This window comes from Melozone crissalis, unplaced genomic scaffold (genome assembly GCF_028551555.1).
Source record: "Melozone crissalis strain CALT ecotype California unplaced genomic scaffold, PUWL_Pcris_2 ptg000081l_1, whole genome shotgun sequence".
In the NCBI taxonomy this organism is placed as follows: domain Eukaryota; kingdom Metazoa; phylum Chordata; class Aves; order Passeriformes; family Passerellidae; genus Melozone; species Melozone crissalis.
The window spans coordinates 6552540-6574833 of record NW_026535858.1 but is presented as its reverse complement, the minus strand read 5'-3'; the positions used below and the strand labels follow the sequence as shown (position 1 = coordinate 6574833).

At 42.1% G+C, this 22294-nt stretch overlaps 1 protein-coding gene across 3 annotated transcripts in view; it reads right to left on the bottom strand.

Moving 5' to 3' along the window:
- Positions 1 to 22294, bottom strand: part of TTBK1 (tau tubulin kinase 1) — a 100457-nt gene that overhangs the window by 32889 nt on the left and 45274 nt on the right. For all 3 annotated transcript variants that reach the window (XM_054290517.1, XM_054290516.1, XM_054290518.1), the window contains 7 exons: positions 15731 to 15796; positions 14232 to 14324; positions 13421 to 13546; positions 7490 to 7644; positions 6553 to 6772; positions 2665 to 2840; positions 1097 to 1655 (listed from right to left, as the gene is read on the bottom strand). In XM_054290517.1, coding sequence (XP_054146492.1) covers positions 1097 to 1655; positions 2665 to 2840; positions 6553 to 6772; positions 7490 to 7644; positions 13421 to 13546; positions 14232 to 14324; positions 15731 to 15796 — 1395 coding nt within the window. The remainder of the gene's footprint in view (positions 1 to 1096; positions 1656 to 2664; positions 2841 to 6552; positions 6773 to 7489; positions 7645 to 13420; positions 13547 to 14231; positions 14325 to 15730; positions 15797 to 22294) is intronic.

Below are 22294 nucleotides of genomic sequence, written 5' to 3'. Positions count from 1 at the left end.
TTCTTCTTGTATCTTTTGGGGATCCAGAGAAGAGAAGATTCTGGGCAAGACCTGAACAGAAGGATGTTCTTTTAACATGCTCCAGTCCAGTGAACACTTCCTTGGAGAATAAGCTCAAGAGGGAAGCAGAAACAAAATGATAATCTTCCAGACAGGAACAGGCAGACTGCACTGTCATAGGAGGGTATCCCTGTGTACATGACTCAAAACTTGCCTGCTCTTTGCTTTGCTTATGGATCCCATGTGCATGAGAGATCTTCATCAACATATAAATGCAAAAAGCTCTTAGGGGAACAATTTGATTGCCTCTTGCACTGAACACTCTGGGACAGCCTTCTTCTTAAAAAAGAAGATTGGGTATGACAGGAACTCTGTGCCTTGTGTATCATATTTTTCCAGCTAATTTAATAAATCACCTCCTACTAAAAAGTGAACTACTTTATAGCATCAGAAGACCACAGGAAAAAAGCAAAACTGAAAGGAAAAAAGCCCTCTACAACTATATGGAAAAAGCACAATAGGTAAAGAACATTTCTGTGAGTAAATACATGGTAACAGCAATGCCTCTCACTGAAGTAAGGTTGATGAGATGTATGTGCTGGCTACTCTGAGCTTTTTGTTAGGTATTTAGAGGAAAGATTAATTTTAGGGAGTTATTTTATGATTTGCATTGCTATGGGGCTGTGCAGTGCTAATATGTGATTAGATTAGAGGTCATTCTCTTGCAATACACTCCTATTTTTGCTGAGAAACTATGTGGAGAAGATTTGCTAGCAACACCTCCATGCAGCTAAGCAGTTACTAACAAAACTCTGTGGGAGAGCATAAGAGGAGTGACTAGAGATACCCAAATCACAGCTGTACTCTCCTCTTGTCCCTGAACTGAAATGGCTGAAAGATCTTCATAACAGTGTGTCCTCAGAAGGACATCACTGGCTTTTGGGAGCACTTCTAAGGTGTTCACAACATTTGCCAGCACTGTCAGAAGAGTTTTACAAGAGCATCCATGCTTGGAATCAAATACTTCTCCAGCACAGTTGAGGCTTCCTAAGATGATGCTATGATAGGCAACAAAGTACAGACCCAGGGATCTTACCTGTCTCTGAGGACCAGTAGGTTCAGATTCTCGTCTCCTTTGTCGGAGGGCTGGTGCTGAATGTAAGGGGGAGTGGGCTGGACTTCCTGTCTGCTGTTCATGTCTACTGTCAGACACTGTTTGAGAAGGTCCTTCATGTCTATGGGAACTGTCCTCCTCAGTCACAGGCAGCATACCCCGACTTCGCCCATCGTGAGTCTTCGGCCTCACTGCAGCATCCGCCCCCAGGCGCCTTCTCTCTTCCCCATCTTCAATAGGCCTCAGTTCCTCGGGCTCCTCATCCGTGGTTCCAGAGGTGCTCGGCTCAGCGCCGGGGTGGAAGTCCTTCAGCTCTGTCTCCTTATCAATGATAACCCACTCCTTGCTGTCAAAGTCCTCCTCCTCCGCCAGCGGCACCGAGCGGAAGGCGTTGCTGAGGGCCTCGTGCTCCACAGAGGCCGACACGTCCATCCTGCCGCTGGCCTGCCGGTCAGCCTGGCCCGTGTCGATGGACAGCATCTGGGCCGGCTGCGAGGAGCACACGAGCCGGGACGGAGAGCCAGGGATGTCCATTCGAGACCTGGGGACACAACAAGAAGCCATTCAAAACACCTCAGGGTTGTGGGCAACTGTGACGGTGTTTGCAGGGGTCCCAGGATGAGGGGAGGGATGAGAATGTTGACTCCATGTTTCAGAAGGCTTGATTTATTATTTTATGATATATATTATATTAAAACTATACTAAAAGAATAGAAGAAAGGATTTCATCAGAATGCTGGCTAAGAATAGAAAAAGAATAGAATGAATAACAAAAGCTTGTGTCTGAGACAGAGAGTCTGAGCCAGCTGGGCTGTGACTGGCCATTAATTAGAAACAACCACATGAGACCAAACACAGATGTTGCATTCCACAGCAGCAGATAATTATTATTTACATTTTGTTCCTGAGGCCTCTCAGCTTCTCAGGAGAAAAAATCCTAAGGAAAGGATTTTTCAGAAAATATCATGGCTACAGGCAATGACAGCGACCATAAGAGAAAGCCTGTGTAGGCCCTTCTCACTCAGTTCTTGGTACACTTCAGAAAGACAGGCTTAAACAAAAATATTTCTTTAGAACCTACAATGGTGTGAAGAAGTGCTTCAGTATGACAGCCAATTCATCATCTCTTTGCCCTGTAGACAAGATGATAACCATTTCCACCCAACAACACCTTTCCCCTTTGTTAAGTTCGACTGGCTTGTGAAAAAAGCCCTCAAACCATGTTCTGATCAATGTTTCTCATTTGGCCTGCATCTGCTTCTTGCTTTGCACAAAGCCAGAGCATTTGCTGCCCAGATTTTAGGACAACTGCAGTGTGTTTTCAACAAGGATCATCCAGAAGCCTTGCAGACTCTTCTGGGGAAAGCCTTCCATGTGTGAGACATCAACATTTTTGACAAAGAAAGGGGAAGTACAGAAGGAGGTGAACCGAAAGGCAATGTAGATAAAACTGCAAGCATTGGCTGCTGAGGTAATGATTAGGTTGATCTTAACAGTCAATCCTCAAGACTCTGCTGAAAGCAGTAGGAGGATAGAAAGGGTGAACAAACCTTCTTTCATGTGGATCTGCTTTTCCATCAGCTGTGGAGAGCCGCTCTGACTCGGGGCTGTTGACGCGGCGGTAGCGGAGGGAGCGCACTTGTGCGGTCGGTGACTCCGGAGGCACTCGGACAGGGGAACTGGGGCACACCCCGTTTCTCTGCTCCTCTTCCACCATGCACTGAGTCTGGAGGGGGAAACACAAAGAACTTCAAGATCTGGCCAAAGATGTTGATTTCCATCCTTCACTGTTGCTCTGCACTTTCTCCCAGGATACAATTTCACAATCTACACAAGCAATGTCTGAAGAGAGGCAGGGTCCCTCTGCCCTGGCAATCAGCTGGTATTAAAATAAGGTATGGACTTAAAATTAATTCAAATATTTAAACATCTTTACAAGGTGGTCTATGGATTTCAATTACCCTGAGTGTTGATCCAAAGGAGTTCTCATGGGTAAACCTACTGCATACACAAACCCTAACAGGTTACTCAAGATGCCCAAGAGCCTTGTTTGTCAACATTCATTTTATCAGGGGCCATGCATTACATTGCAATGTACACACTTTTACATCTGGTCTGACTAAGGCATCTCCTAATTACCAGGGTGGTTTGGGTTTTTTGTTTGTGGTTTTTTTGTTTGCTTGTTTAATCTTGGTCCTTTAAACAAAGTCTTCCACGATATCCATTCAACCACAACATCAGTAAGAGCTCTCCACAGAACCAAGGTCATGCAGGGAGCTGAACACATTCATGGACATTCTATCATTCCATATCTCCTCTTTCATATTGCCTTATTAAATTTAGCAGCAAACAGAGGAGCAAAAGTAGGTGAGCAACACAGCTGCCCTCTGCCTTCCACAGTGCTGATTTTCCTTGGAAAAGAGGGGCAAAAAGCACAGCAGAAGCACAGGATTTGCATTCAACACTGCTGTCATGCAGCATCAGCTGCTGCACACCGCCTGTGTGTGGGGATCTGTATGGAGAATGCTCACCCTTCCCTGCCCTACTTCCCCTTGTCCCCCATTAATGCCAGAGGGTCTGAACACAAGCAGCATCTCAGTGAAACGCTGCTGATCCAGACAGCCGCCTTGTGCATGCAATGTGCACAGGGCAAGTCAGCCAGTGCCCATAAATTAGCAGACCTAAACCACTCAAGCTGGAGTTGGAATGCATAACTAAAGAGCTTTTGCAGCTAAGGAGAGTGGAGGAGAACTTTCAAGCATTAGAGGAAAAGCAGAATAGATGGTAATGGTTTAATCTGTAATCCAGTCATGGCCAGGAGAAGGTTAGCAACAAACAAAGGTCAAATGTGTTTGTGAAGGGAGCAAAGTGCTGATGTAACTGTGGGTAGCACCAGCTTGGTAAGATTCAAGAGCAGAGAACTGGGGGATGGTGTGGGAGAACAGTGACAGTAGTTCTGTCCTTAACACAGAAATGGGAGAAGTGGGACAGAAGGAGATCTGAACTGTCTGCACAGAGAAGTAAGGATCACCTTAGACAGTTATTAGGGAGAAAAAACATGGCAAGCTCCCCTCATCTGCTAAATACAAAGAGCAAGACAGGGAGAGCCAGTTAATTCTAGTGCTACAAGAGTGGAAGATGAAGGATGTGATGCTGTGAAATAGAAGGGTATTTAAACACATCAGTGCCCTTGTGGTTCTGGTGCCTCAGATTACAAGCAGAGGTAGAGCTGTGTCCTTAGGTATCAAATTGGAAGCATCCTTCTTTTCTCCACATAGTGACTGCTCCTTAAATAAAAACCAATCCTCTCTCAGACAACAGTCAGACTGAAGACAGTAAGTCTAGCAAAGCAAAAGGACAGGCAAGAGTCAAACTAAAGATAACAACTCTCAAAGAAAGGACTTGAGCTCTGGAGAGCTTGCTGCCCTGGGCTGTGCTGCACAGGCTGCTGTGTAGCTACAGAACCTGTCAGAGCTGAAGTGCTCCCTGCCATGCTGAGAAAATCCCAAAGCTCCTTTGGCAGCAGCTTGACAACAAATAGCACAGTGCCTGGCACGAGAGTCACCTGGCTGTGCTGTGGAGCTTCTAGAAACCTCTCCTGCCTTTAGCTGCCATTATGACAGGGCTTGTGAATGAGGTACCTAAGAGAGAACACACAGCTAGCACGCAGAAAGGACTCCCCTGTGAAAAGTCTGACTGAAGAGCATCAAAGCACTTGGTGGTAGAAATGCAAAAAAACCACACAAAAGTTGCTAGGATTTGTCTGTAATATTCTTTTCTTTTTTAAAAAATATATGTTGTGTGAACAGAACTGTCTCTCTCCATCAGGCTTTTCTTATTTCATATACCTTCAAATGAAAACTTCTGGGAATGCAGAGTTACCAGTGAGAGATGAAGAAGTAATTTGAACTTCATTCATAATTTCTCAGTGTCAGGGAATGTCCCTGCTAATGTTTCATACAGATAAAACATTGATCTGAATTATTTGCTCTGGAGAATTTTAAGTAAATTAGATTATTTCTTTTCCATGCATTTCTAAGAAGACTAAGGATAGTGGAGATACCTATATTGCTGAAATAAGGACTGACTTTGTACTAGTAGAGTTTGAAGTGAATTCTAGTCAGCCTCGGAAGACTAACACACTTAAAATGCCAGTCTACAAATGTCCATTAAAGTTTGTGATGTGAATCTGATAGGCCCTGACAACATTTTAAGTCTGATGAACATTTCTCTGCTAACAGATTCTGTATGTATCTGATGACCTGCCACTAATATTAATTTATTTGCGGTATGTAAATTTACCTTATTAATAAACTAACTGTCAGATTCTAATACTTGACATTTATCATGGAATCAACCTTCACTGGGGATGCCTCCAAGAAATTAGGTAACATTTACAAGAAAGGACTGAGAAGCAGCTTAGAGATTATGAGGAAAATTAATTGAAGTATACATTTTATGTGAGCTAAAAAAGCTTAATATTATCTTGGAATGCAGAAACACCTTAGAGATTATGAGGAAAATCAATTGAAGTATACATTTTATGTAAGCTAAAAAAAGCTTAATATGATCTTGGAATGCAGAAATATAAGAATATTAAGTAATGGTTTCTCTCACTCTTGATAGGGGGGAAACCATTGTTAGATGCCCCCTATAGATTTTCCTACCCTTAAAAAAGAAAGTTAAAAAAAGGAAGAGAAAAATGAGTGATGATTCAAGGTACAGAAAAATACAGCTTATGAAGACATCTCTGATTACATTTATTTTCCCCAAGAGTGTCACCCTGATTTTTTAAGCCTTCTGGTGTTTACATTCTTGTAAAAAACTTTCTCACACACTTTCTGTAAATAACTTACTGTTTTGCATTCTTTTATAGAAGAAGCAAAATTTGATAGACTGTCGGTTTGTCCAGTGTTATTAGAAAAGTAGCACTTTCACCCTCCAATCCACTGTCACTTTTAAAAATCTATAAATGTTAGAGTCAGAAAATAAACTTCCTCTTTTCACCTTTAGAACAGCAGTGTGTGTGCATTGTGCTGTTTCTTGTCCTATAGTAACACAAGAGGTTGGGACACAATAAAGTTTTGGATTTTAATTTCCATGCCTGGGACATTTCTGATATTATATTAGCTATGCAAGAACTAGAATTTCCTTGGTTGAAGTATCAAAATGCTAGATAATGACATGATGGTAAAAAAGATTCACTTTAGCATTACTGGCCCCAAAAATCTTACTTGCATCAAGACCTAAATTAATCCCAATGGCTTTTACTCTGTGAAAAAATTCCTTGTAATTCCCCTTGCCACAGGAGAATTCTTCAATGCTTTTTGTGCCTACTACATAGGATGCTACATCAGTGGATCTGAGTGGCCTCTGGCAGTGTACGAAACCATTGCCCTACATCCGAGAGTCACAGGAGACAAGGAAAAGTTCTTTACTTTGCTGATGCTGATCCTGAGTTTGTTGCGATTCACATCTGTCTCCTCCCAAACTTCCCCCTCGTTGAAAGCCGTGTTCGGAGCCTGCCCAAGGCCTTCCACGGGCCGGCCTGACAGGATGGGAGGAGCGTTCTCTTGGTCACTCAAATGTTCCCCCTGCAGGACATCCTCGGTGTTCTCACGGAGCAGGTCCCCGGGCACCGGAGTGACATTAACCACACTATAAAAGAGACAAAGAGAAAGGTAAAATTATCAGTATATAAAGGAGACAGCTTATTACATCACCCCATAGGAATTCCTTAGCAGATTTTAGGGTATTACTCAGTTGAAAAACAGGCAGTCCCAGATGTGACATCCTGAATCAGAACAGGAGGATTCCGTGCAATGAAAATTACAAAGACAGTAGGATGGATCAGTGAAAGCATCTTGGGACCCTTGATAAAACTGAAAACTTCTTCACAAGTGCCCATCACACCATATTAAGCTGTGAAGAAACCTCTCCTTCTGCACGAACAAATGATGCTTACGAGGCCCTACAGGTTTTATCTTCCGTAACATTACTAGGGATTACCTGTTATCCCCTAATGTCAGCCCCCCCAAAAGCACTGAGACAGACCAGTGAACCAGTCCTAATCAAGCCTTTTCTATTTGGACTCCTCTGTACCTCTGAGCATCAGTCTCTGTGTACCTTTGTTCACATGAAACACACTGTGAACAGGCTGAGAAGCTGTGTTGGAGGGGTGAGCAGAGCATGCACTCAGCTGTACTCAGTACTCAGCTCACCATCCACCACCACAGACATAAATTAATATCAAAAAAGTCAGATCAAGTGGTGCCCTCTATGCTGTTCCAACTTCCCAGAATCATAATGGCCTTGAAATCTTTAAAAAAAGAACTGAGCTTGCTGTCCACTGTCTGATACAACTACAACACTCACCCAAACATGGCTGCTGTTTGCCTGGTGTTCTGCTGTGGTGGAGTTGAGGTGCTAGTGGACAACAAGATGTCTGTACCAGCCTTCTCCCAGTCAAAGGCTTCATTCTCAGTGATGCCCCTTTCCTTCATGCTGTTCTCGAAAACCGACATGATTAACTGGAAGAGATTTGCAAGAACAATTTCTGGTAAGTAGGTGCGAGAGTGGCTCTTACCAAAAATGTGAAGTATGTGCATGAGGACCAAGTGCATCCAGTTTGCCTATGAAAAATGCTAAAAATGAAAGGAAAACTTATGAAATTGCAACAGTTGGTTTTGGCTTCATAAGTAAGATTTCTTCAAACCTACAAAAGAAATGCATGCAGCATTTTGACACTGATTCAATGAAAGCTTGCAGTTAGCTTGTTACTCCAACTCTAAATCCATAACTTCAATTCAGCCTTCCTCTAGGTTAGACAGTACATTATGCAGAACAGTACATTTGATATGCAGAGTTCAAGGGCTGCCAGAAGACATAAACAGAACAGGAAAAGGCAGCCCTAGGATGCAGACTCATTGCAGTGTCTGGCTGAAATATGGCTTAGTCAGAAGCCCTACGTTGTGTTTAATGTGCACAATGTGGCCTGACACACTTGGCTGCCTCAGAAAATAAAGCTCTGAAAAGGATGATACAATTTTCTTTATAAGATGGCAGGTACAAATGCTCATGGCTGATGTGCTCCATGCTTGTTCCTTTTCTAAGAACTGGTATCCTCTAGGAGAGAATGAAATTACTGTCAGTAGTTCTCAATGCACCAATGCATTAGCAGAGAAATCTGATGTTGTGCTGTCAAAAGGAAACTGGATGCTGTAGGCTAACAGAGCTGTGAGGTCCTACATTTCTAATAAAATTACTTAGCTAAATAATGCAGAACTGACAGGATTCAGCCTGACAGTTTCCCTCTACAGGGAGAGACAATCTGATGGCTAAAACATTCAGCTTATGGTGTAGAATCAACACTAAGTTATGAATAAAATTTAGCATGAGCAAACATCCTATTTGCAGCTATATTCCAATTCTGTTTATCAGCATGATCAGAAGGACAGGAAAGCCTGCCATTTCCCACTACCTTCCACCAAACTGCAGAAAAATGCCTATTTGCAGCTTTCAGATGAGCCAACTTTTTCCTCCTTTCTGTGACCCAGAACCCTAGAATCAGGGGCACACTCCTGTGGTAATACTACATTTGATAAACAGAATTTCCAGAGTTGGGCGTCAATCAGACCAAGGCACAGGAAATTCCTAGGATTGTATTTGTTTTATGACTGCTACTTTGGAAATTATTACTGTTGAGTATCTTTTAGTAATTATTATCCTCACAAACTCAAAGATGCCTTGCAAGAGCTCCACACATTTGTAGACAGATGCTTCTATAAAAGCCATACTGGCTTCTGTTCATTAGATCACCCTCACCCATCTGTCCACTAATGCCAGTCTTACCAGAGCTTTGGATTCTTTGTGATGGACATGTCAGTATCAGGGAGTGGTATCTTGTGAAGCTATTTAAAAATTGGTACTGCTTCTGCCACCTTCCATTCCTTTGACACTGAAGCAGTCTGAAGTAAGAAACCACATGATAAAATTAGATGTTCAGCTGCCTTATTCTTAGCATCCCTTTAAGGACTCACTCAGTTGAAACAACTTTTGTTACTTTCTGCTATAACTTATTCTGTAACTCTTGCACTTGACTTTTCAGGCCATTAGGGATTTTACAGCCCTTTACTGTACTCCCTGTAGGATCCTTTTCCATGGCTGAAGGGTACAGGTATTTTCACCTGCCATTATTCTAAAGGTATTTAATGGACTTACTGAGTCTTCTCAGCTTTCTCTGAAACCTTTATACTCCTGATGAAAGGTCAAAGCTTTACAAGGAGAGAAGTGGAGTGGAAAACTGCACAGAACAGTCCCAGCAACAGCCACTGCTCCTGGAAAGTCATGCAAAAAAGTCACTGGATCCTGTCCAGGGATCCTCTGCCTACAGACAGAATATTAAGAATCAGAAAAGTTTCCATAGTCATGTTGAATTTCCTTCTGCTGGACAAGACAATGTGCAATTCCAACTCTGAGTATCAAACCCACTAGTTTTGATAAAGGCTTCTTTTGATAAGGAAGAGGTCCAGTATGTTTCTCTATTAAAGATGTTACTGTCCATGAGGACATAAAGCTTAATTGCACATTATGTAGCAGCATGCCATGTTTTGGGCTGATGGCCCAGAGAATGAGAGGGAAGCAGCCAATGGGGCACAAATTACCCACTAAGCTGTCGTGATACATCTTGTCAAATGGCTTCTCCTGGCCAAGGCTCAGGAAAGGAATCACAATCAATCCTGAAATATCACATACAAAATGTACCAAATCAGTTATGGATTGTCGAGGTGCTCAAGCCTTGAATTCTTTGGGGTTTATCTAGGAAGATGGAATCTTTCAGCAGAAACTTTGGGCACAACAAATTGCTCTTGATCAAGTTTCTAATCTGCACTGTGATCTACAACACAGTATTTAAGAATAAATATCAGGCACACCTCTTTAGTGGAAGAGGTGCCCTTTTGATAAGGGAATGCTGATGTAGGTTTGTAAGCCCTACAAGAATTTCTAGGGGGAAAACACTAGGACTGTGATGGAAGATATCTAGTAACTTGCTGTCCTGTTTTCAACTGGAATAGAGTTCATTTTATTCCCAATAGCTGGTGCAGTGCTGTGCTTTGCATTCAGGATGAGAGCAGTGTTGATAACACACTGATGTTTTGGCTGTTGCTCAGTTGTGCCTACCCTCATTCAGGACTTTTCAGTGTCCCATGCTCTGCTGGTGGAGAGCTGCACAAGGAGCTGAGAGGGAGCACAGCTGGGACAGCTGTGTCCCAAACTGGCCAAAGGGATATTCCATACTACAGGGTGTCATGCCCAGTATATAAACTGGGGAAGTTGGCTGGAAGGGACCAATTACTGCCTGGGGACTGGTTGGGCATCAGGCAAATGTATTTTGCATCACTTGATTTTCTATTATTATTATCTTTTTTCCTTAACTACAATTTTGATTATTATATTCTATTTGTTTCGACTATTGCATGGTCCTTGTCTGAACCTGTGTTTTTTTTCTTTTTTTTCTTTTTTTTTTCTGATTCTCCTCCCCATCCCACTGTGCAGGGTACACAGCTGCCAGCTGGAGCCAAACCACCACACTTGGTCAGCATGAGAGAACTCAAACCAGCGCTGGTTGTTCACAGGGAGTCTCTCCCAATTGCTCTGACAATATCTGGTATTGACTGAATCTAATGGAGGATGTCCATATAGGAAACTCACCTTTCCACACCTGCTCAGGATGAGTACAGGACAGGCATTCTCTCAGACAACAACAGCTGATGTGAGTATTTCTCCTTGACTGAAATGCAATTCACAATGCCCTAGCTGAGGGAATAGGATGGATTCCCAAGCAAAGGCACTTGTCTTTGCACTTTAAAGTTCTATAATTTTGCAGGAGCAAAGGTCACTATTAATTTTCTGATACTCATTGCAAAAATATATTTGGAGAGAAAAGCCAGCCACACCTGAAACTGCTCTTCTACCAGCTGGACTATATGCAAGTGTAGTACAAAATATTTTCTACTACATCCTATCTGCACTTTTCCAGGGAAGAGGCATGCCTCTTGCTGTCCAATGAGTCAGAAAACCCCAAAATGCTGCCTCAACACCCACATCCTCCTCCTGTGAAAGTGCTGAAAGTTTGATCCTAACCATGAACCAACACTGACAGCGATCCATTAAAGGGACAGACCTGACACCTGAGGACATGAGCCCAAGAAGTACAAAAACACAGGGTATAAGATCCATCACCTGACAGCTCAAGTCTATTTTATTCTACCATCATTTTCCTTTCCCCTGCTTAGGCAAACTTGTGTCATCTACCCATCAGAGAGTAGTGATCTCTGGTCACACTTAGTGTCCTGTTACAGCTTGGTACATGTCTCTTGGAGACATCATCTCACAGACTCAAAGCTGTAATTAAATTGCCACTCTGCTTGACATTTCCTTTATTTCTCTGTGGGTCTGGTACTGGTGACAAATTCAAATGGCCTTTGGTATAGTTCTTAATATTTCAGAGTAATACATCCAGATAAATCAACACAGAGACATCTCTGAAGCTGAGATGCTTGGAGAATTTGCTGTCTGGAATAGGTCTCCAAGTCAAGCTAGAAGTGGCAAGCTTAGATGCCAGACTTTTGTGGAGAGTTCCCTTTTGGAGGCTTCTTGCCCAAGCTGCACCTGCAAGAAACTGAAGGCAAAAAGGCAATTCACAGCTTCAGTCAAATACCCTACTGTGAAAGAGCTGTTTGTGTTTAGTACTGCCTGAATTCTGTCTGGAAACATCTCCTTCCATTTCAGTCTCAAGGATGGCTTTTTGGTACCATTAGGACACAATTATTTTAAGCTGGAATAGGATACAGGAGCAGGTAGGTTCAAAGGCAGCTTTGGAAATCTACAATCCAACCATCTGCTCGAAGCAGAGCTAATTAAAAGGCAGATCATATTTGTCATTCAGCCAATCTTTGGAAATTCCCAAGGATGGAAATTCCACAGCTTTTCTAAGTACCTGTTTTGTATATAAGAACCCACACTCTGAATTTTCCACCCCCCTGCTGGATTCAGTCACAATTTCCCTTGCTGCCTCTATTCTCCCCACAACTGTCCCTTGAGGCAGTGAAAGAGCAATCAGATCCCCTCTTTCACTTCTCTACTCCAGGACAAACAAATCCAGCTCCCTCTGCATCTCATCAGTCCACTTCCATCCCTCTGTAGCTCTCCCTCTTAGTGGCAAATGCTATTTTTCCACTGCACTATGTAGAAAGCATTTGCCTTTTCCTTTTAATTTTTAAAAAATGTGTGGTTGCTATGTTACAACATGTACATGGCTAAACCACAAAGGCACTGTTGGAGAGGGTTTGTTGGAACACCCTCCTACCACTTTCCCACTCATTTGATGCACTATCAACAGGACCAGGCACTCAGATAAGACTGCACAGATCTGCTTATAAAACGTTGTTTCCATCACTATCTTTAATGTACAGAGAAAACCATTGTGATAAAAAAAAAGCAACACAGAATCAAGTTGCTCCAGTTCTGTTGTGTTAGTCTGAGTTACTCACATATAGGCTGACAGCAAACACTGAATGGGAGGAAAAACCCTATGTTAGATGAATATTAAAGAAAGAGGTAATAATGGCCAAGGCCTATATAAGTCTGCAAGAAATCAAAGGGGTTGGTGTACACCATTGAGCTGTCAGTGTAGGCTCTTAGACCTTGGCATGCTGTGCCAAAATTCTGCCAGATTTGGAGTACCTCAAAATTTTTGTGTCTTAATGAAAGCCAAAGGTACTGTGTTGTTTGGGAGGAACTATCTGGTGTGGAGTTCAGGATTATTTTGGACGGGGTGGTGGAAGTAGATGAAGGAACTTTTGAGGTTTTGAAGAACTGTACAGTCCAGCCTCTTTTCCCTGGTTCTAGGAAAGGTATTGGGCACACAGGACAGAGAGTACTTTAGACCTGATTAACACAAGAGATCTGATAATAAGGATGCCTTGTCAAGAACAGAGCTTTGAAGATTGAATCAAGACTGGCTGACAGGAAAGGAGATTGAATCAACTTCTACAAGCAAGAGATGTTGCAAAATGTGTGATGATTAACCCAATCATTGTAGTAAAAAATTACTAGCCTTCCTAGAACAGTATATAAGCATAAGTAGTCCACAATAAATTTGGATTCTGATCACCACTCAGTCTTGCCCATCTCTCTCCCTCACCAATACTCAGACAGATAAAAACACATTCATGGAAATGTTAAAAAATCTAAATGCCAATCCATAGCGCCATGCATCACAAAGTAACAAAGACAGGCTCCCACCTGATAGTCTGGCTTGGTGAAGTAGTCTAGGCTTGCAATGTGATCCAGGAAAAGGTGGAACTCTGAAGGCATGTGTTTTAGCAGCATTCGGTGTTCGTACTTTTCTTTTATCATGCCAACCTGCTCCTGGAAAAAAACCAATACAAACAAACAAACAAAAACATTTCAGAGCCAAGAATCTCCTCCATTGCTTCACATTTATCATTCCTGGAACACAGACTCTTCCTAGACCCAGCACAGTGTCTACACACTCCTCCTGTTTGCTGCTCAAGGCACAAGGAGCTTGAGCACTGCAGGCAGAGGTCAAAGGGGAATCCTGAGTCAGAAGCTTGCTGCATAGGTGACCTATTTCCTTCCAGGGATTTTATTCTTTAGCACAAAGTATTTCCAAGACAATATGAACACTTAGCTTTATTCTGTTCAACTTTCTAATTTCAAATCCCACTTGGCTTTTTTGGCACAGCAAGGTGTTTCCCTCCTGTCTTTCTAAAGGCTCTTTTTATTTGTCAAAAGGACAGCTCAGTCTTTGCACTTGTATTGTTTACTTTGCAAGAAAAAAGTAAAAACCATGTGATCCAATATGATTAACAATATTCATAAAAAAATGTCTGATTACTCAAAATAAGAGAAGCCCACCCTGTGTATCAGAACACACAAAAGCAGGTTAGCAGCTTACAGCAAGACCTGATGAGAAGGAGATTCTGGCTTGACTCCAGAAAAAAAGCTGCACTGAGCCTCAGGAGGAATAATAAAGAGTCATAATAATTAAAATGTAGCACCCTCTTTTAAGCACAGACACCAGTTTTCCTACCTTGTCTTTGATCTTTCTCCATGGAAGCTGACCAACAGCAAACTCCACCAACATGTAAAAGAGGGACCACAGATCATCGTGTCTGCCCATCTCCTGCAGAAAAGAGAGACCAAGACTGAGGAGCAAAGTTCCCCATGGCTGAGGGCTCCAGGTGTACTCTCCAGATGAGCCACCTCATTTTAAAGGGCAAGAAAAGAAGTCACACTTCCCAGTCAATGATTTAAAAAGCCAAATTACAGGCTAAAGATACATATTTACTAAACCAATAATCTAGATTAAGAAAAACCCCAAACTGTATATACAACACATTTTTATTATTATTTTTAAGCCTAAATATAATTCCAATTCGCTCAAGAGTTTTTGCAAAAGACTCACCATCATGCACCACAACAATTTACAGATTTATAAGATTTCCACGTACAACTCTCCTCCTGGGTTAGTGAATGGGAAATGGAAACATGGGGATAAAAGCTGAAATTGTCAAAGCACATGAACTCATTTTTGGTGCTCAACTTCCAATGTCTAGGATACGATTTCTCAAAATAGCCTGCATTATACAGCAATTTTTGTGTCTAAATATACATTCAGCTGATGCCAGCTACAGCTGGGCCTACTCAGCTCTTGCGAAAATTATACCTCAGGTTTCTCTGTGTCTCTCAAGAAACAGAAAGAATCCATGATGGCATTCAGCTGCCCTCCTCACATCACACTTTCCACCTTTTGTAGACAATAACTTGCTCCTTCCCTAAAAAACCCTAACATTTCTTTGTATGTCACAGATCATCCTACAATGCAGAACTTAGAACCACAGAAGATGCTGACTTGGAAGTGATCCATCAGGACCATCAGTCCAACTCCTGGCCCTGTGCAGGACACCCCAAGAATCACACCCTGTGCCTGAGAGTATTGTCCAAAATTACTGTTTATTGTCTGCAAATGAACCCTAGTGAAATAGGAGAGAGGAGTATTTTGAGAAGAATGTTAGATGAGCCTCTAGAAGCATTTATAATGAAACAGGCCAGACACTATCTGAATAATGGTTCTTTTCAGGGAAAAAAAAAAACAAAACACTCTAGCTTTCACCAGGTAGCTCTTCTCCTGATGGTGTGATGGTAATATTTAAAATTACAGATCAAGAATGGATTTGGGGACCGGGCACTTGGCAATTCCAGGCCAAGTTCTGCTAGAAACTAGCAGCAAGCAACCTGGAACTTAACCAGATTTCCCCTTCAGTGTGGCTTACTCTTGCCCTCAAAAAGTGTCTGGTAATGCAATAATTACAATTTTAAAGTCTGCCAACTACAGAGGACCCAATAAGTGAAGCATAATTTTGATTTTACAGTCAACACCCTTAACTACCCAATGGAAATCTCCTGATATATTAACTTCCACAGATAACAAACCAGAACTCTCACCCTCTTGCTCCTTTTACTTCTGAAAAGAGGTCTCAGAGGGGGAATTATCTTACTGGCAACTCCTTATAGCTCCAAAGCACTCACCCTGTTTTTGTGTGCATTCACGGAGGCATAGCGGACGGTTCCTCGGAAACCGGCAACGTTGCGAGGCTGGAGGGAGGCAAGAGAAATATCTCAGAAACAGAGTGGATGACTGCATCCCCTGTGCAGCCAACTGCTGAGAACTCCTTGTCTAAATTGCTATTTGGGATGCACCCAAGGAATAGGAGGGTCTTAGTGCCTTCTTGTGCTCTAGCAGCTACACAGAGAGCGTTCTCTCCGATTCTGCACATCGAGGAAAGCTCGCCCTACAGAGAAGGCAAGGTGGTTACAGTGCTGTGTTAGAACAGAAACAGTCCAGGCATAGAGAGAAGAACATTAACCAGGGTCAGATTTTCCTTTTTAAACTGCAGGTCAAGGGAAAAGCTAGTAGAGAAGTGCAAAACTGAGTCATGAGTAACATGAGCTAAGCAGAGCCTGAGGATGGCCTGGTCAGGATGGAAATGGAGATCACCTACTCTGACAGATGACCACTGCTGTAAGCATCTTCTGTGAGACTTCAACAAATTCTCTGACTTTCAGAGTTCTTGCTTTTTTCCAGATTCTTCCCAGTGTATCCTATCTTTATTTTCTCTTTCCCTGATTCTCTTTTTCATGTCCTTGGGAACTAAAGGCTTGATACAGTGGGTGTGGAAAGGCAGTCCTCCTGTGACTTATTTGTCCCATCTGGAGGCTTTCTCTGCTTTGGGGGCAGAGCAACTGTTCCAACTCTTTCTACTGCTGCTTCCACAAGAACATTAGACCATGTGAGTTCACTTATGCAGATGTCATTCTGAAAAAACTTGCATTTAAATCATGACATCCACCAAATTCTCTTAGTTGAACTAGAAGCACCAGAGTTAACAAGACTTAACAGCAGTGGTTTCAAAATTCTTGCAGTAAACCAGGTTCAGACTTCTTCCATCATAAGGCTAAGCTTGAGCAAAGAGGTAAACATATTCAAAAAGAAGTTCCTACTCCAAATTGAACATATTAATAACAAGCTAATTGAGTAACTTGTCCCACAGAGGTCAGTGGATTCAGGTTTGTTCTTTCAGCTGTGCCTGTGCTTCCAGAACTAGGCCTAAAACTCTGTACTTTTATTCTAGGGCACCCTTCTGACACTTTAAATATGTACAATTCAGTCGCTTCCTTTGGGGTACAGGGAAGTTGCTCTGAATTTCAATATTCTCAGAAAGAATAAAATTTCAAATGTTTTTTTAACAAGTTCACCAACACCATGTAACACACCCACACCTGTACAGTGTACAATGCAGCTCTTAAATTATAATGACTCTAAGCAAAATAAAAAGCTGTAAGTCTATCTTACAACTTTTGTGCTAATCAAATACTCCCCCAAAGAGACCCCATCTGCATAACCCATGCACTTAATCCAGCATTTAATCTTGCACTACAGCAGCTTGATCTATAAGATACTTATTTAGCATATTATATTTGTGATCATGTACCTCATTGCTCTCAGAACTATGCAATTCAGGATTCTCACTGACAAACATCTGCAAAATAGAATTCCACAGAATTCAGTGATGTGAGTTCCTGAAAAGCAGAATATTGGCCACTACAATATAGCCATCACCATAAATTTGCTCTACACTTTCAAAAGAAAGAAGATATTCCTCTTTTCCATTATGAATGGAAGACAGTGTGTTTGGGTACTTATCATGAGTCATAAGGGTATACTGTGAACAATTCTAACATGTAACCTGTAATGTTTTCAGAACAAAAATTATTCATTTTTTGCAGTCCATGCAAGTGCTGAACCAAGTACCAGGTGTGCTGGCTTCAGTATGTCAGCAATGCCTCTAAAAATTGTTTTAGATCAATACTTACTATTCCTGGCAGACAGGCTATCTGTGCAGCCTTTATTTAGATCTGTTCTGAAACCAATGCCAGGCAGTTTGCAAGCATTGGTAGCAAACCTCTCCTCTCTCAGAAGCAAAGCAAAGCAAATCCCAGCTTTTGGTGCAGATCTTTACCCTTGCATCTGTCCCAAAATGACCCTGCTGCTCCCCAGCAGTCCCACACCTGAACCCAGAGGGATTTTCCTCCTCTTCTCTCTCTCCTGGGACCTCAGGGAAAGGAGAGCACTGCAATTGGCAAAACTTTGCAATTGCTTTGACAGGACCTTTAGAGTCCTTTGAACAAAACAGATGCTAATTGTGTAACAGGGTCTTTGCTCATAAAGGTTGCACCTCTTTTAACCATGTCTGCCTGTCCTGCCAGTCACAAGGAATTGTCACTGCAATCCAGCATTTCCCAGGATGTAGAGATCCCTTGTTTTCCATTCAAACAAACAACTCTTCCCTGAGCATTTGTTGTGGCACATGCTGCAGACCCAACTATTATTGACTTTTCTTCTGAATTCATAAACATTGATTTTCCAGATGATTTCTTTACACACTTCATTTCTTCCAGTTAATAAACTTCATCCCACCACTGCACTGGTCAGCAGTGGGAAAGAGTGTGGATACAGCATCCTTTTTGTCTAGATCTGTCCACAGTTGAGACAGAATTGAAATTGCAGCACTCAGGAGATTCAGACTATGGAGTCATATATAATCCAAGTGATTTGAATTCCCAAAATTACGAATATATAATAAGCTAGCAAGTTGAAATACAATTTTAAACCATAAGTGATTCTTTTTTTACACATCAGTGTTACTATAAAAATGTTATAAAGCATATCTCTTCTCTCACTGAGATTGTGTGTACCACAAAGCTAAAGTACTTTACTACACAGTGCTGCACTGTGTAAGAAACTTGGTTTAAAATGAGTTTCAGCTTGGGACAATGTGTTAGATCACCACCACAGAGCAAAACCTACACTCTGTGTGTTCCTTTCACTGCATTAGCAATGCAGACCACCTCACAGACAGAGACAGAAGTAGATAACAAAATCCTGTATGAAGTGGAAGTGTTTTCCAAACTGTGCTCTTATACACCCATCATTCTCCAGGGTAAACACTCAGGATCATTTGTATTTCAAGTGCCAACAGTGTCCCCTTCATGATTCACATGAAGTCTGTCTTTCCTGCACACTCCCCTTTTATGAGAGGAGTGCCCATATTTTCTCATTAATGTGAATCCCTGCTCCTCACACTATGTTCTTTCATAGAGATTAAAATTATTCCTTTTTTGCCTCACCGGCAAAAGGAAACTGGATATTTTGAATGTGCCTCCCTAAAAGCTTGTATTTGGATGCCAGTACTTTCCTCCTGCTGTTTCTTGTGACTGTGGTGCTCTCATGACCATGACCATTGGTTCCTCCCCAGCTTTCTGGAACCTCATGAGATGCACAACCTTTGCCCATGGCAGGCCTGCTGTCATCTGGGATATTGGCCCATTCCTCCTGGAATCAGGAAAAGGACTTTCAGCAGTAAGAATGTGGAAAAAAAAGTTAGCACAGTTTGAAGAGAAGGTGGTAATGGGAGAGGAGATGCCACAGATCATGGAAAGCATTTGGAGATATATCTTGGATAGAAATTACTTGTGTTGAAAGGTTGTGGTAAGAAGGAAAAGTGAAAGAAAGCTTTAACTGAACTAAAAGGAAGCATTCCTGTGATCTCTGGGAACCTTCTGCTTCTTCAGACAGGTTCATGGAGGAGATGCCTCTCCACCTCTTCTGGTGGGGAGAAAATCCACACCTCTTATATGCATTTTGACTTCTTAATTTAAACAGCAGCATTTTGTGGAATCATTAATGACTGCATTATATTTTATGTCCACAGGGAGTCACAAATGACTAGAGGAAGCTGGAGACAGAAAAGTAAGATGAGAAAACTCCCCTCCCTTTGTCTCTGAAACCACAGAATTGACAAAATCAGTCTGGCACCACCCAAATATCTGCCAGCTCCTCAGAGAGAATCCCAAGTGCTCTAGGCCTCTGCATCACATTTAGGTAGCTGTCACAATCCTGCTGAAAAACAAACAGATCATGAGGGAAAAAAGAAAACCAGGTGTAATTTGGACTTCCATATATAACAAAAGCACAAACCAAAATGAAAACCCAGAAGCATGGTGATGGCTCACTCACAACTCATAGCAGAGATGGTTACGAGCAGCGGATGGGAAGCCAACGCATCAAACACAGCCTCAAAAGAAGAGCCCAAAAGAACTGTAAAACAGAGAGAAACCCAAAGAAAAACATGATAAAAAAAACCAACAAAATGAGAAAAAATTAAACAGAAATAAATTAAAAAACATTCAGTATTGTATCCCAACAGAAACCTGTGTCTTGTTTAGCTGTTGCCATCTCCCATCACCCTTCCCAGGGCTGTTGGCCCATCCTGTGCTCAGTTTCATTTAGCCAGGAAACACACCAAGCCTTTGGTGAGCCTGTGTGATTTGTGAGTGCTCTGTAAGCGGTGAGAGGGGGCCCTCTAGGGAAAACCTTCCCCTGCCTGCACATCACACCTAATAACTGGAAAAACAAAGCTGCGAGCAGCCATGCAGCCAGCCTTACCACAGAGGTCCCTTGTACACTTCTACTGTGCTTTTCCTTCCTACAGTAATCTGATGTGCGCTCCTCCCTTCCTCCCCTAACCAAACTGATCTAATAGCCCTCAAGGGGATTTGCTCCCTCACCTCTCGCCCCTTTCATCCACAGCAAGTTCTAACATTAGCACATAAGTTTCTAAAAATCAACAGCAACGTCCCCTTTCCTATTTGAATTGTTATGGGTTCTCACCCAAGGTATTTGTTTTTTTGTCTGCAACCACTACCTTGCTGTCTCACAATCAATCTCCACACAAACAGTGGCTTGCCAACTTTACAGGTTTCTCAGCTGCCAACTCGGGGCATGTTCCCTTTCCCTGGTGGGTGCTGCCGTGCTCCACTGTCCGTGGGGAGATGCAGAATGGTGGTTTGGGAGACAGCAGGATGAAACCCAGGGCTGCTTTTAGGTGACATGAGCAGTCATAGTATCTGTGAATGGCACAGCAGAGAGATCTGAGGGACATCCTCGTCACAGGCAAAAATTAATATTATAATATATAACCTTTGAACTCAATTCAATGACCTGAGGAAAGAGCTTGACTGAGAGATACTTATTCCAATAGAAATCAAGTAATCAAAAGCAATCCACACTATGGACTTTCTTATTCAAGTCCTACTATTCCCTTTTCCTAAAAATGTGCAAATCCTAAGAATTCCATAAAATTTGCATGAAATTTAGATTTGAGAAAGCTATTTAAGTCTCCTGCTATTCTTTCCAAATCAAAAGACACAAAGCAGTTGAGTTAAAATGCCATCAATCCTACTTTACTTTAGGAGAGTTCAAAACTTCCAATGAATTCAACATAATTAAAGAACAAGGTATTTTGTCTTTTTAAATAGCATGCATCACATGATTACAGCACTTGAACTTGTGCTGAAGATGAGAATGCCTTTCTCAAAGTAAAAACAAAAAATGAGGTGTTTTTTTTTAGTCAAAAGCTTATTTCAGTTGTAATCCTATTATTCAGTTATCATGATTTTTAACAAGAGAGCTTTGGCCTCAGAGCTGCACTTGTTTCTTACATGCAAGGTCCCATAAGGCAAAAAGCAGCACAGAATATCCCCACAGAAAGAACAGAGTGCTAAGTAAGAAAGAGAAGATTTTTATCCACTGAAACAGACCAAGGGAACTACTGAAATGGAAATGTTTTGGAGTCACATCTCCTTTGGGATTTAGAGCTCAAAACGCTTTCCTGGAACCAGATGGAGGTGATGATTCCTTTCCATCAAAAGGAAGGAGACAAAAGGCAGCTGTGGCAATCACTGAGATGCAGCACACTGAAAGTTCAAACCCGCCCACATGTAACCCCCATCTCCCTCCTTCCAGAGGACACTCTCATCCCTAAGGGTGCCTTGAGATGCAAGTTAAAAACACACAGGTTGGAAATGACACCTTTTGCATGGAATACATGAATAATTATTACCAAGAGGGAGGAAGAGTATGACCTGGCAGCAAAAGCACTTACCTGACTGAGGGGAAATCTGACCTGCAATCCAACTCAAATCCAATATTCACTCACCTAGGGAGCAAAGCCTCTGCTCCCTCATCACTGGCCACAGTAAGAGTTTTATATTCCTCCCTCCATTTTCCAGTGGGAAGAATAATCAGAGCTTCAAGTGGAATAGCATCAGCCAGAAGGAAATGACACATTCAGATGTAATGTATACCCCCCTGCAGCTTGGTAGTAAAAGCACTCAGAGATGGAAAATGGGATCTCAGTCCCCTGCAGGTACACATAAAATCTGAGCCTGAGTTGTCCTTCCTTTTCCCTCACCCTCTCAGCAGCTGCTGTGTAAAATAAAACCAACACCAACCTGATGTAGATGATCTGAGGTCACCCTGGCTGACCCTGGGCTTTACAATGAGGAGAGCAGAGAAACAGCCACATGTAGCAAGACACCAGATTCCCTGCTTGCTAAGAGAGTTTCAAAGCCATCACCTAGTCTGCTTTCCATACATGTAATTTCAACAGCATTGGATTTCTGTAACTGTGGCATTTTAAATCAGAACATAATCTCACTTCTCAAGTCCAAACTTGCTACCCCAGCAATTAA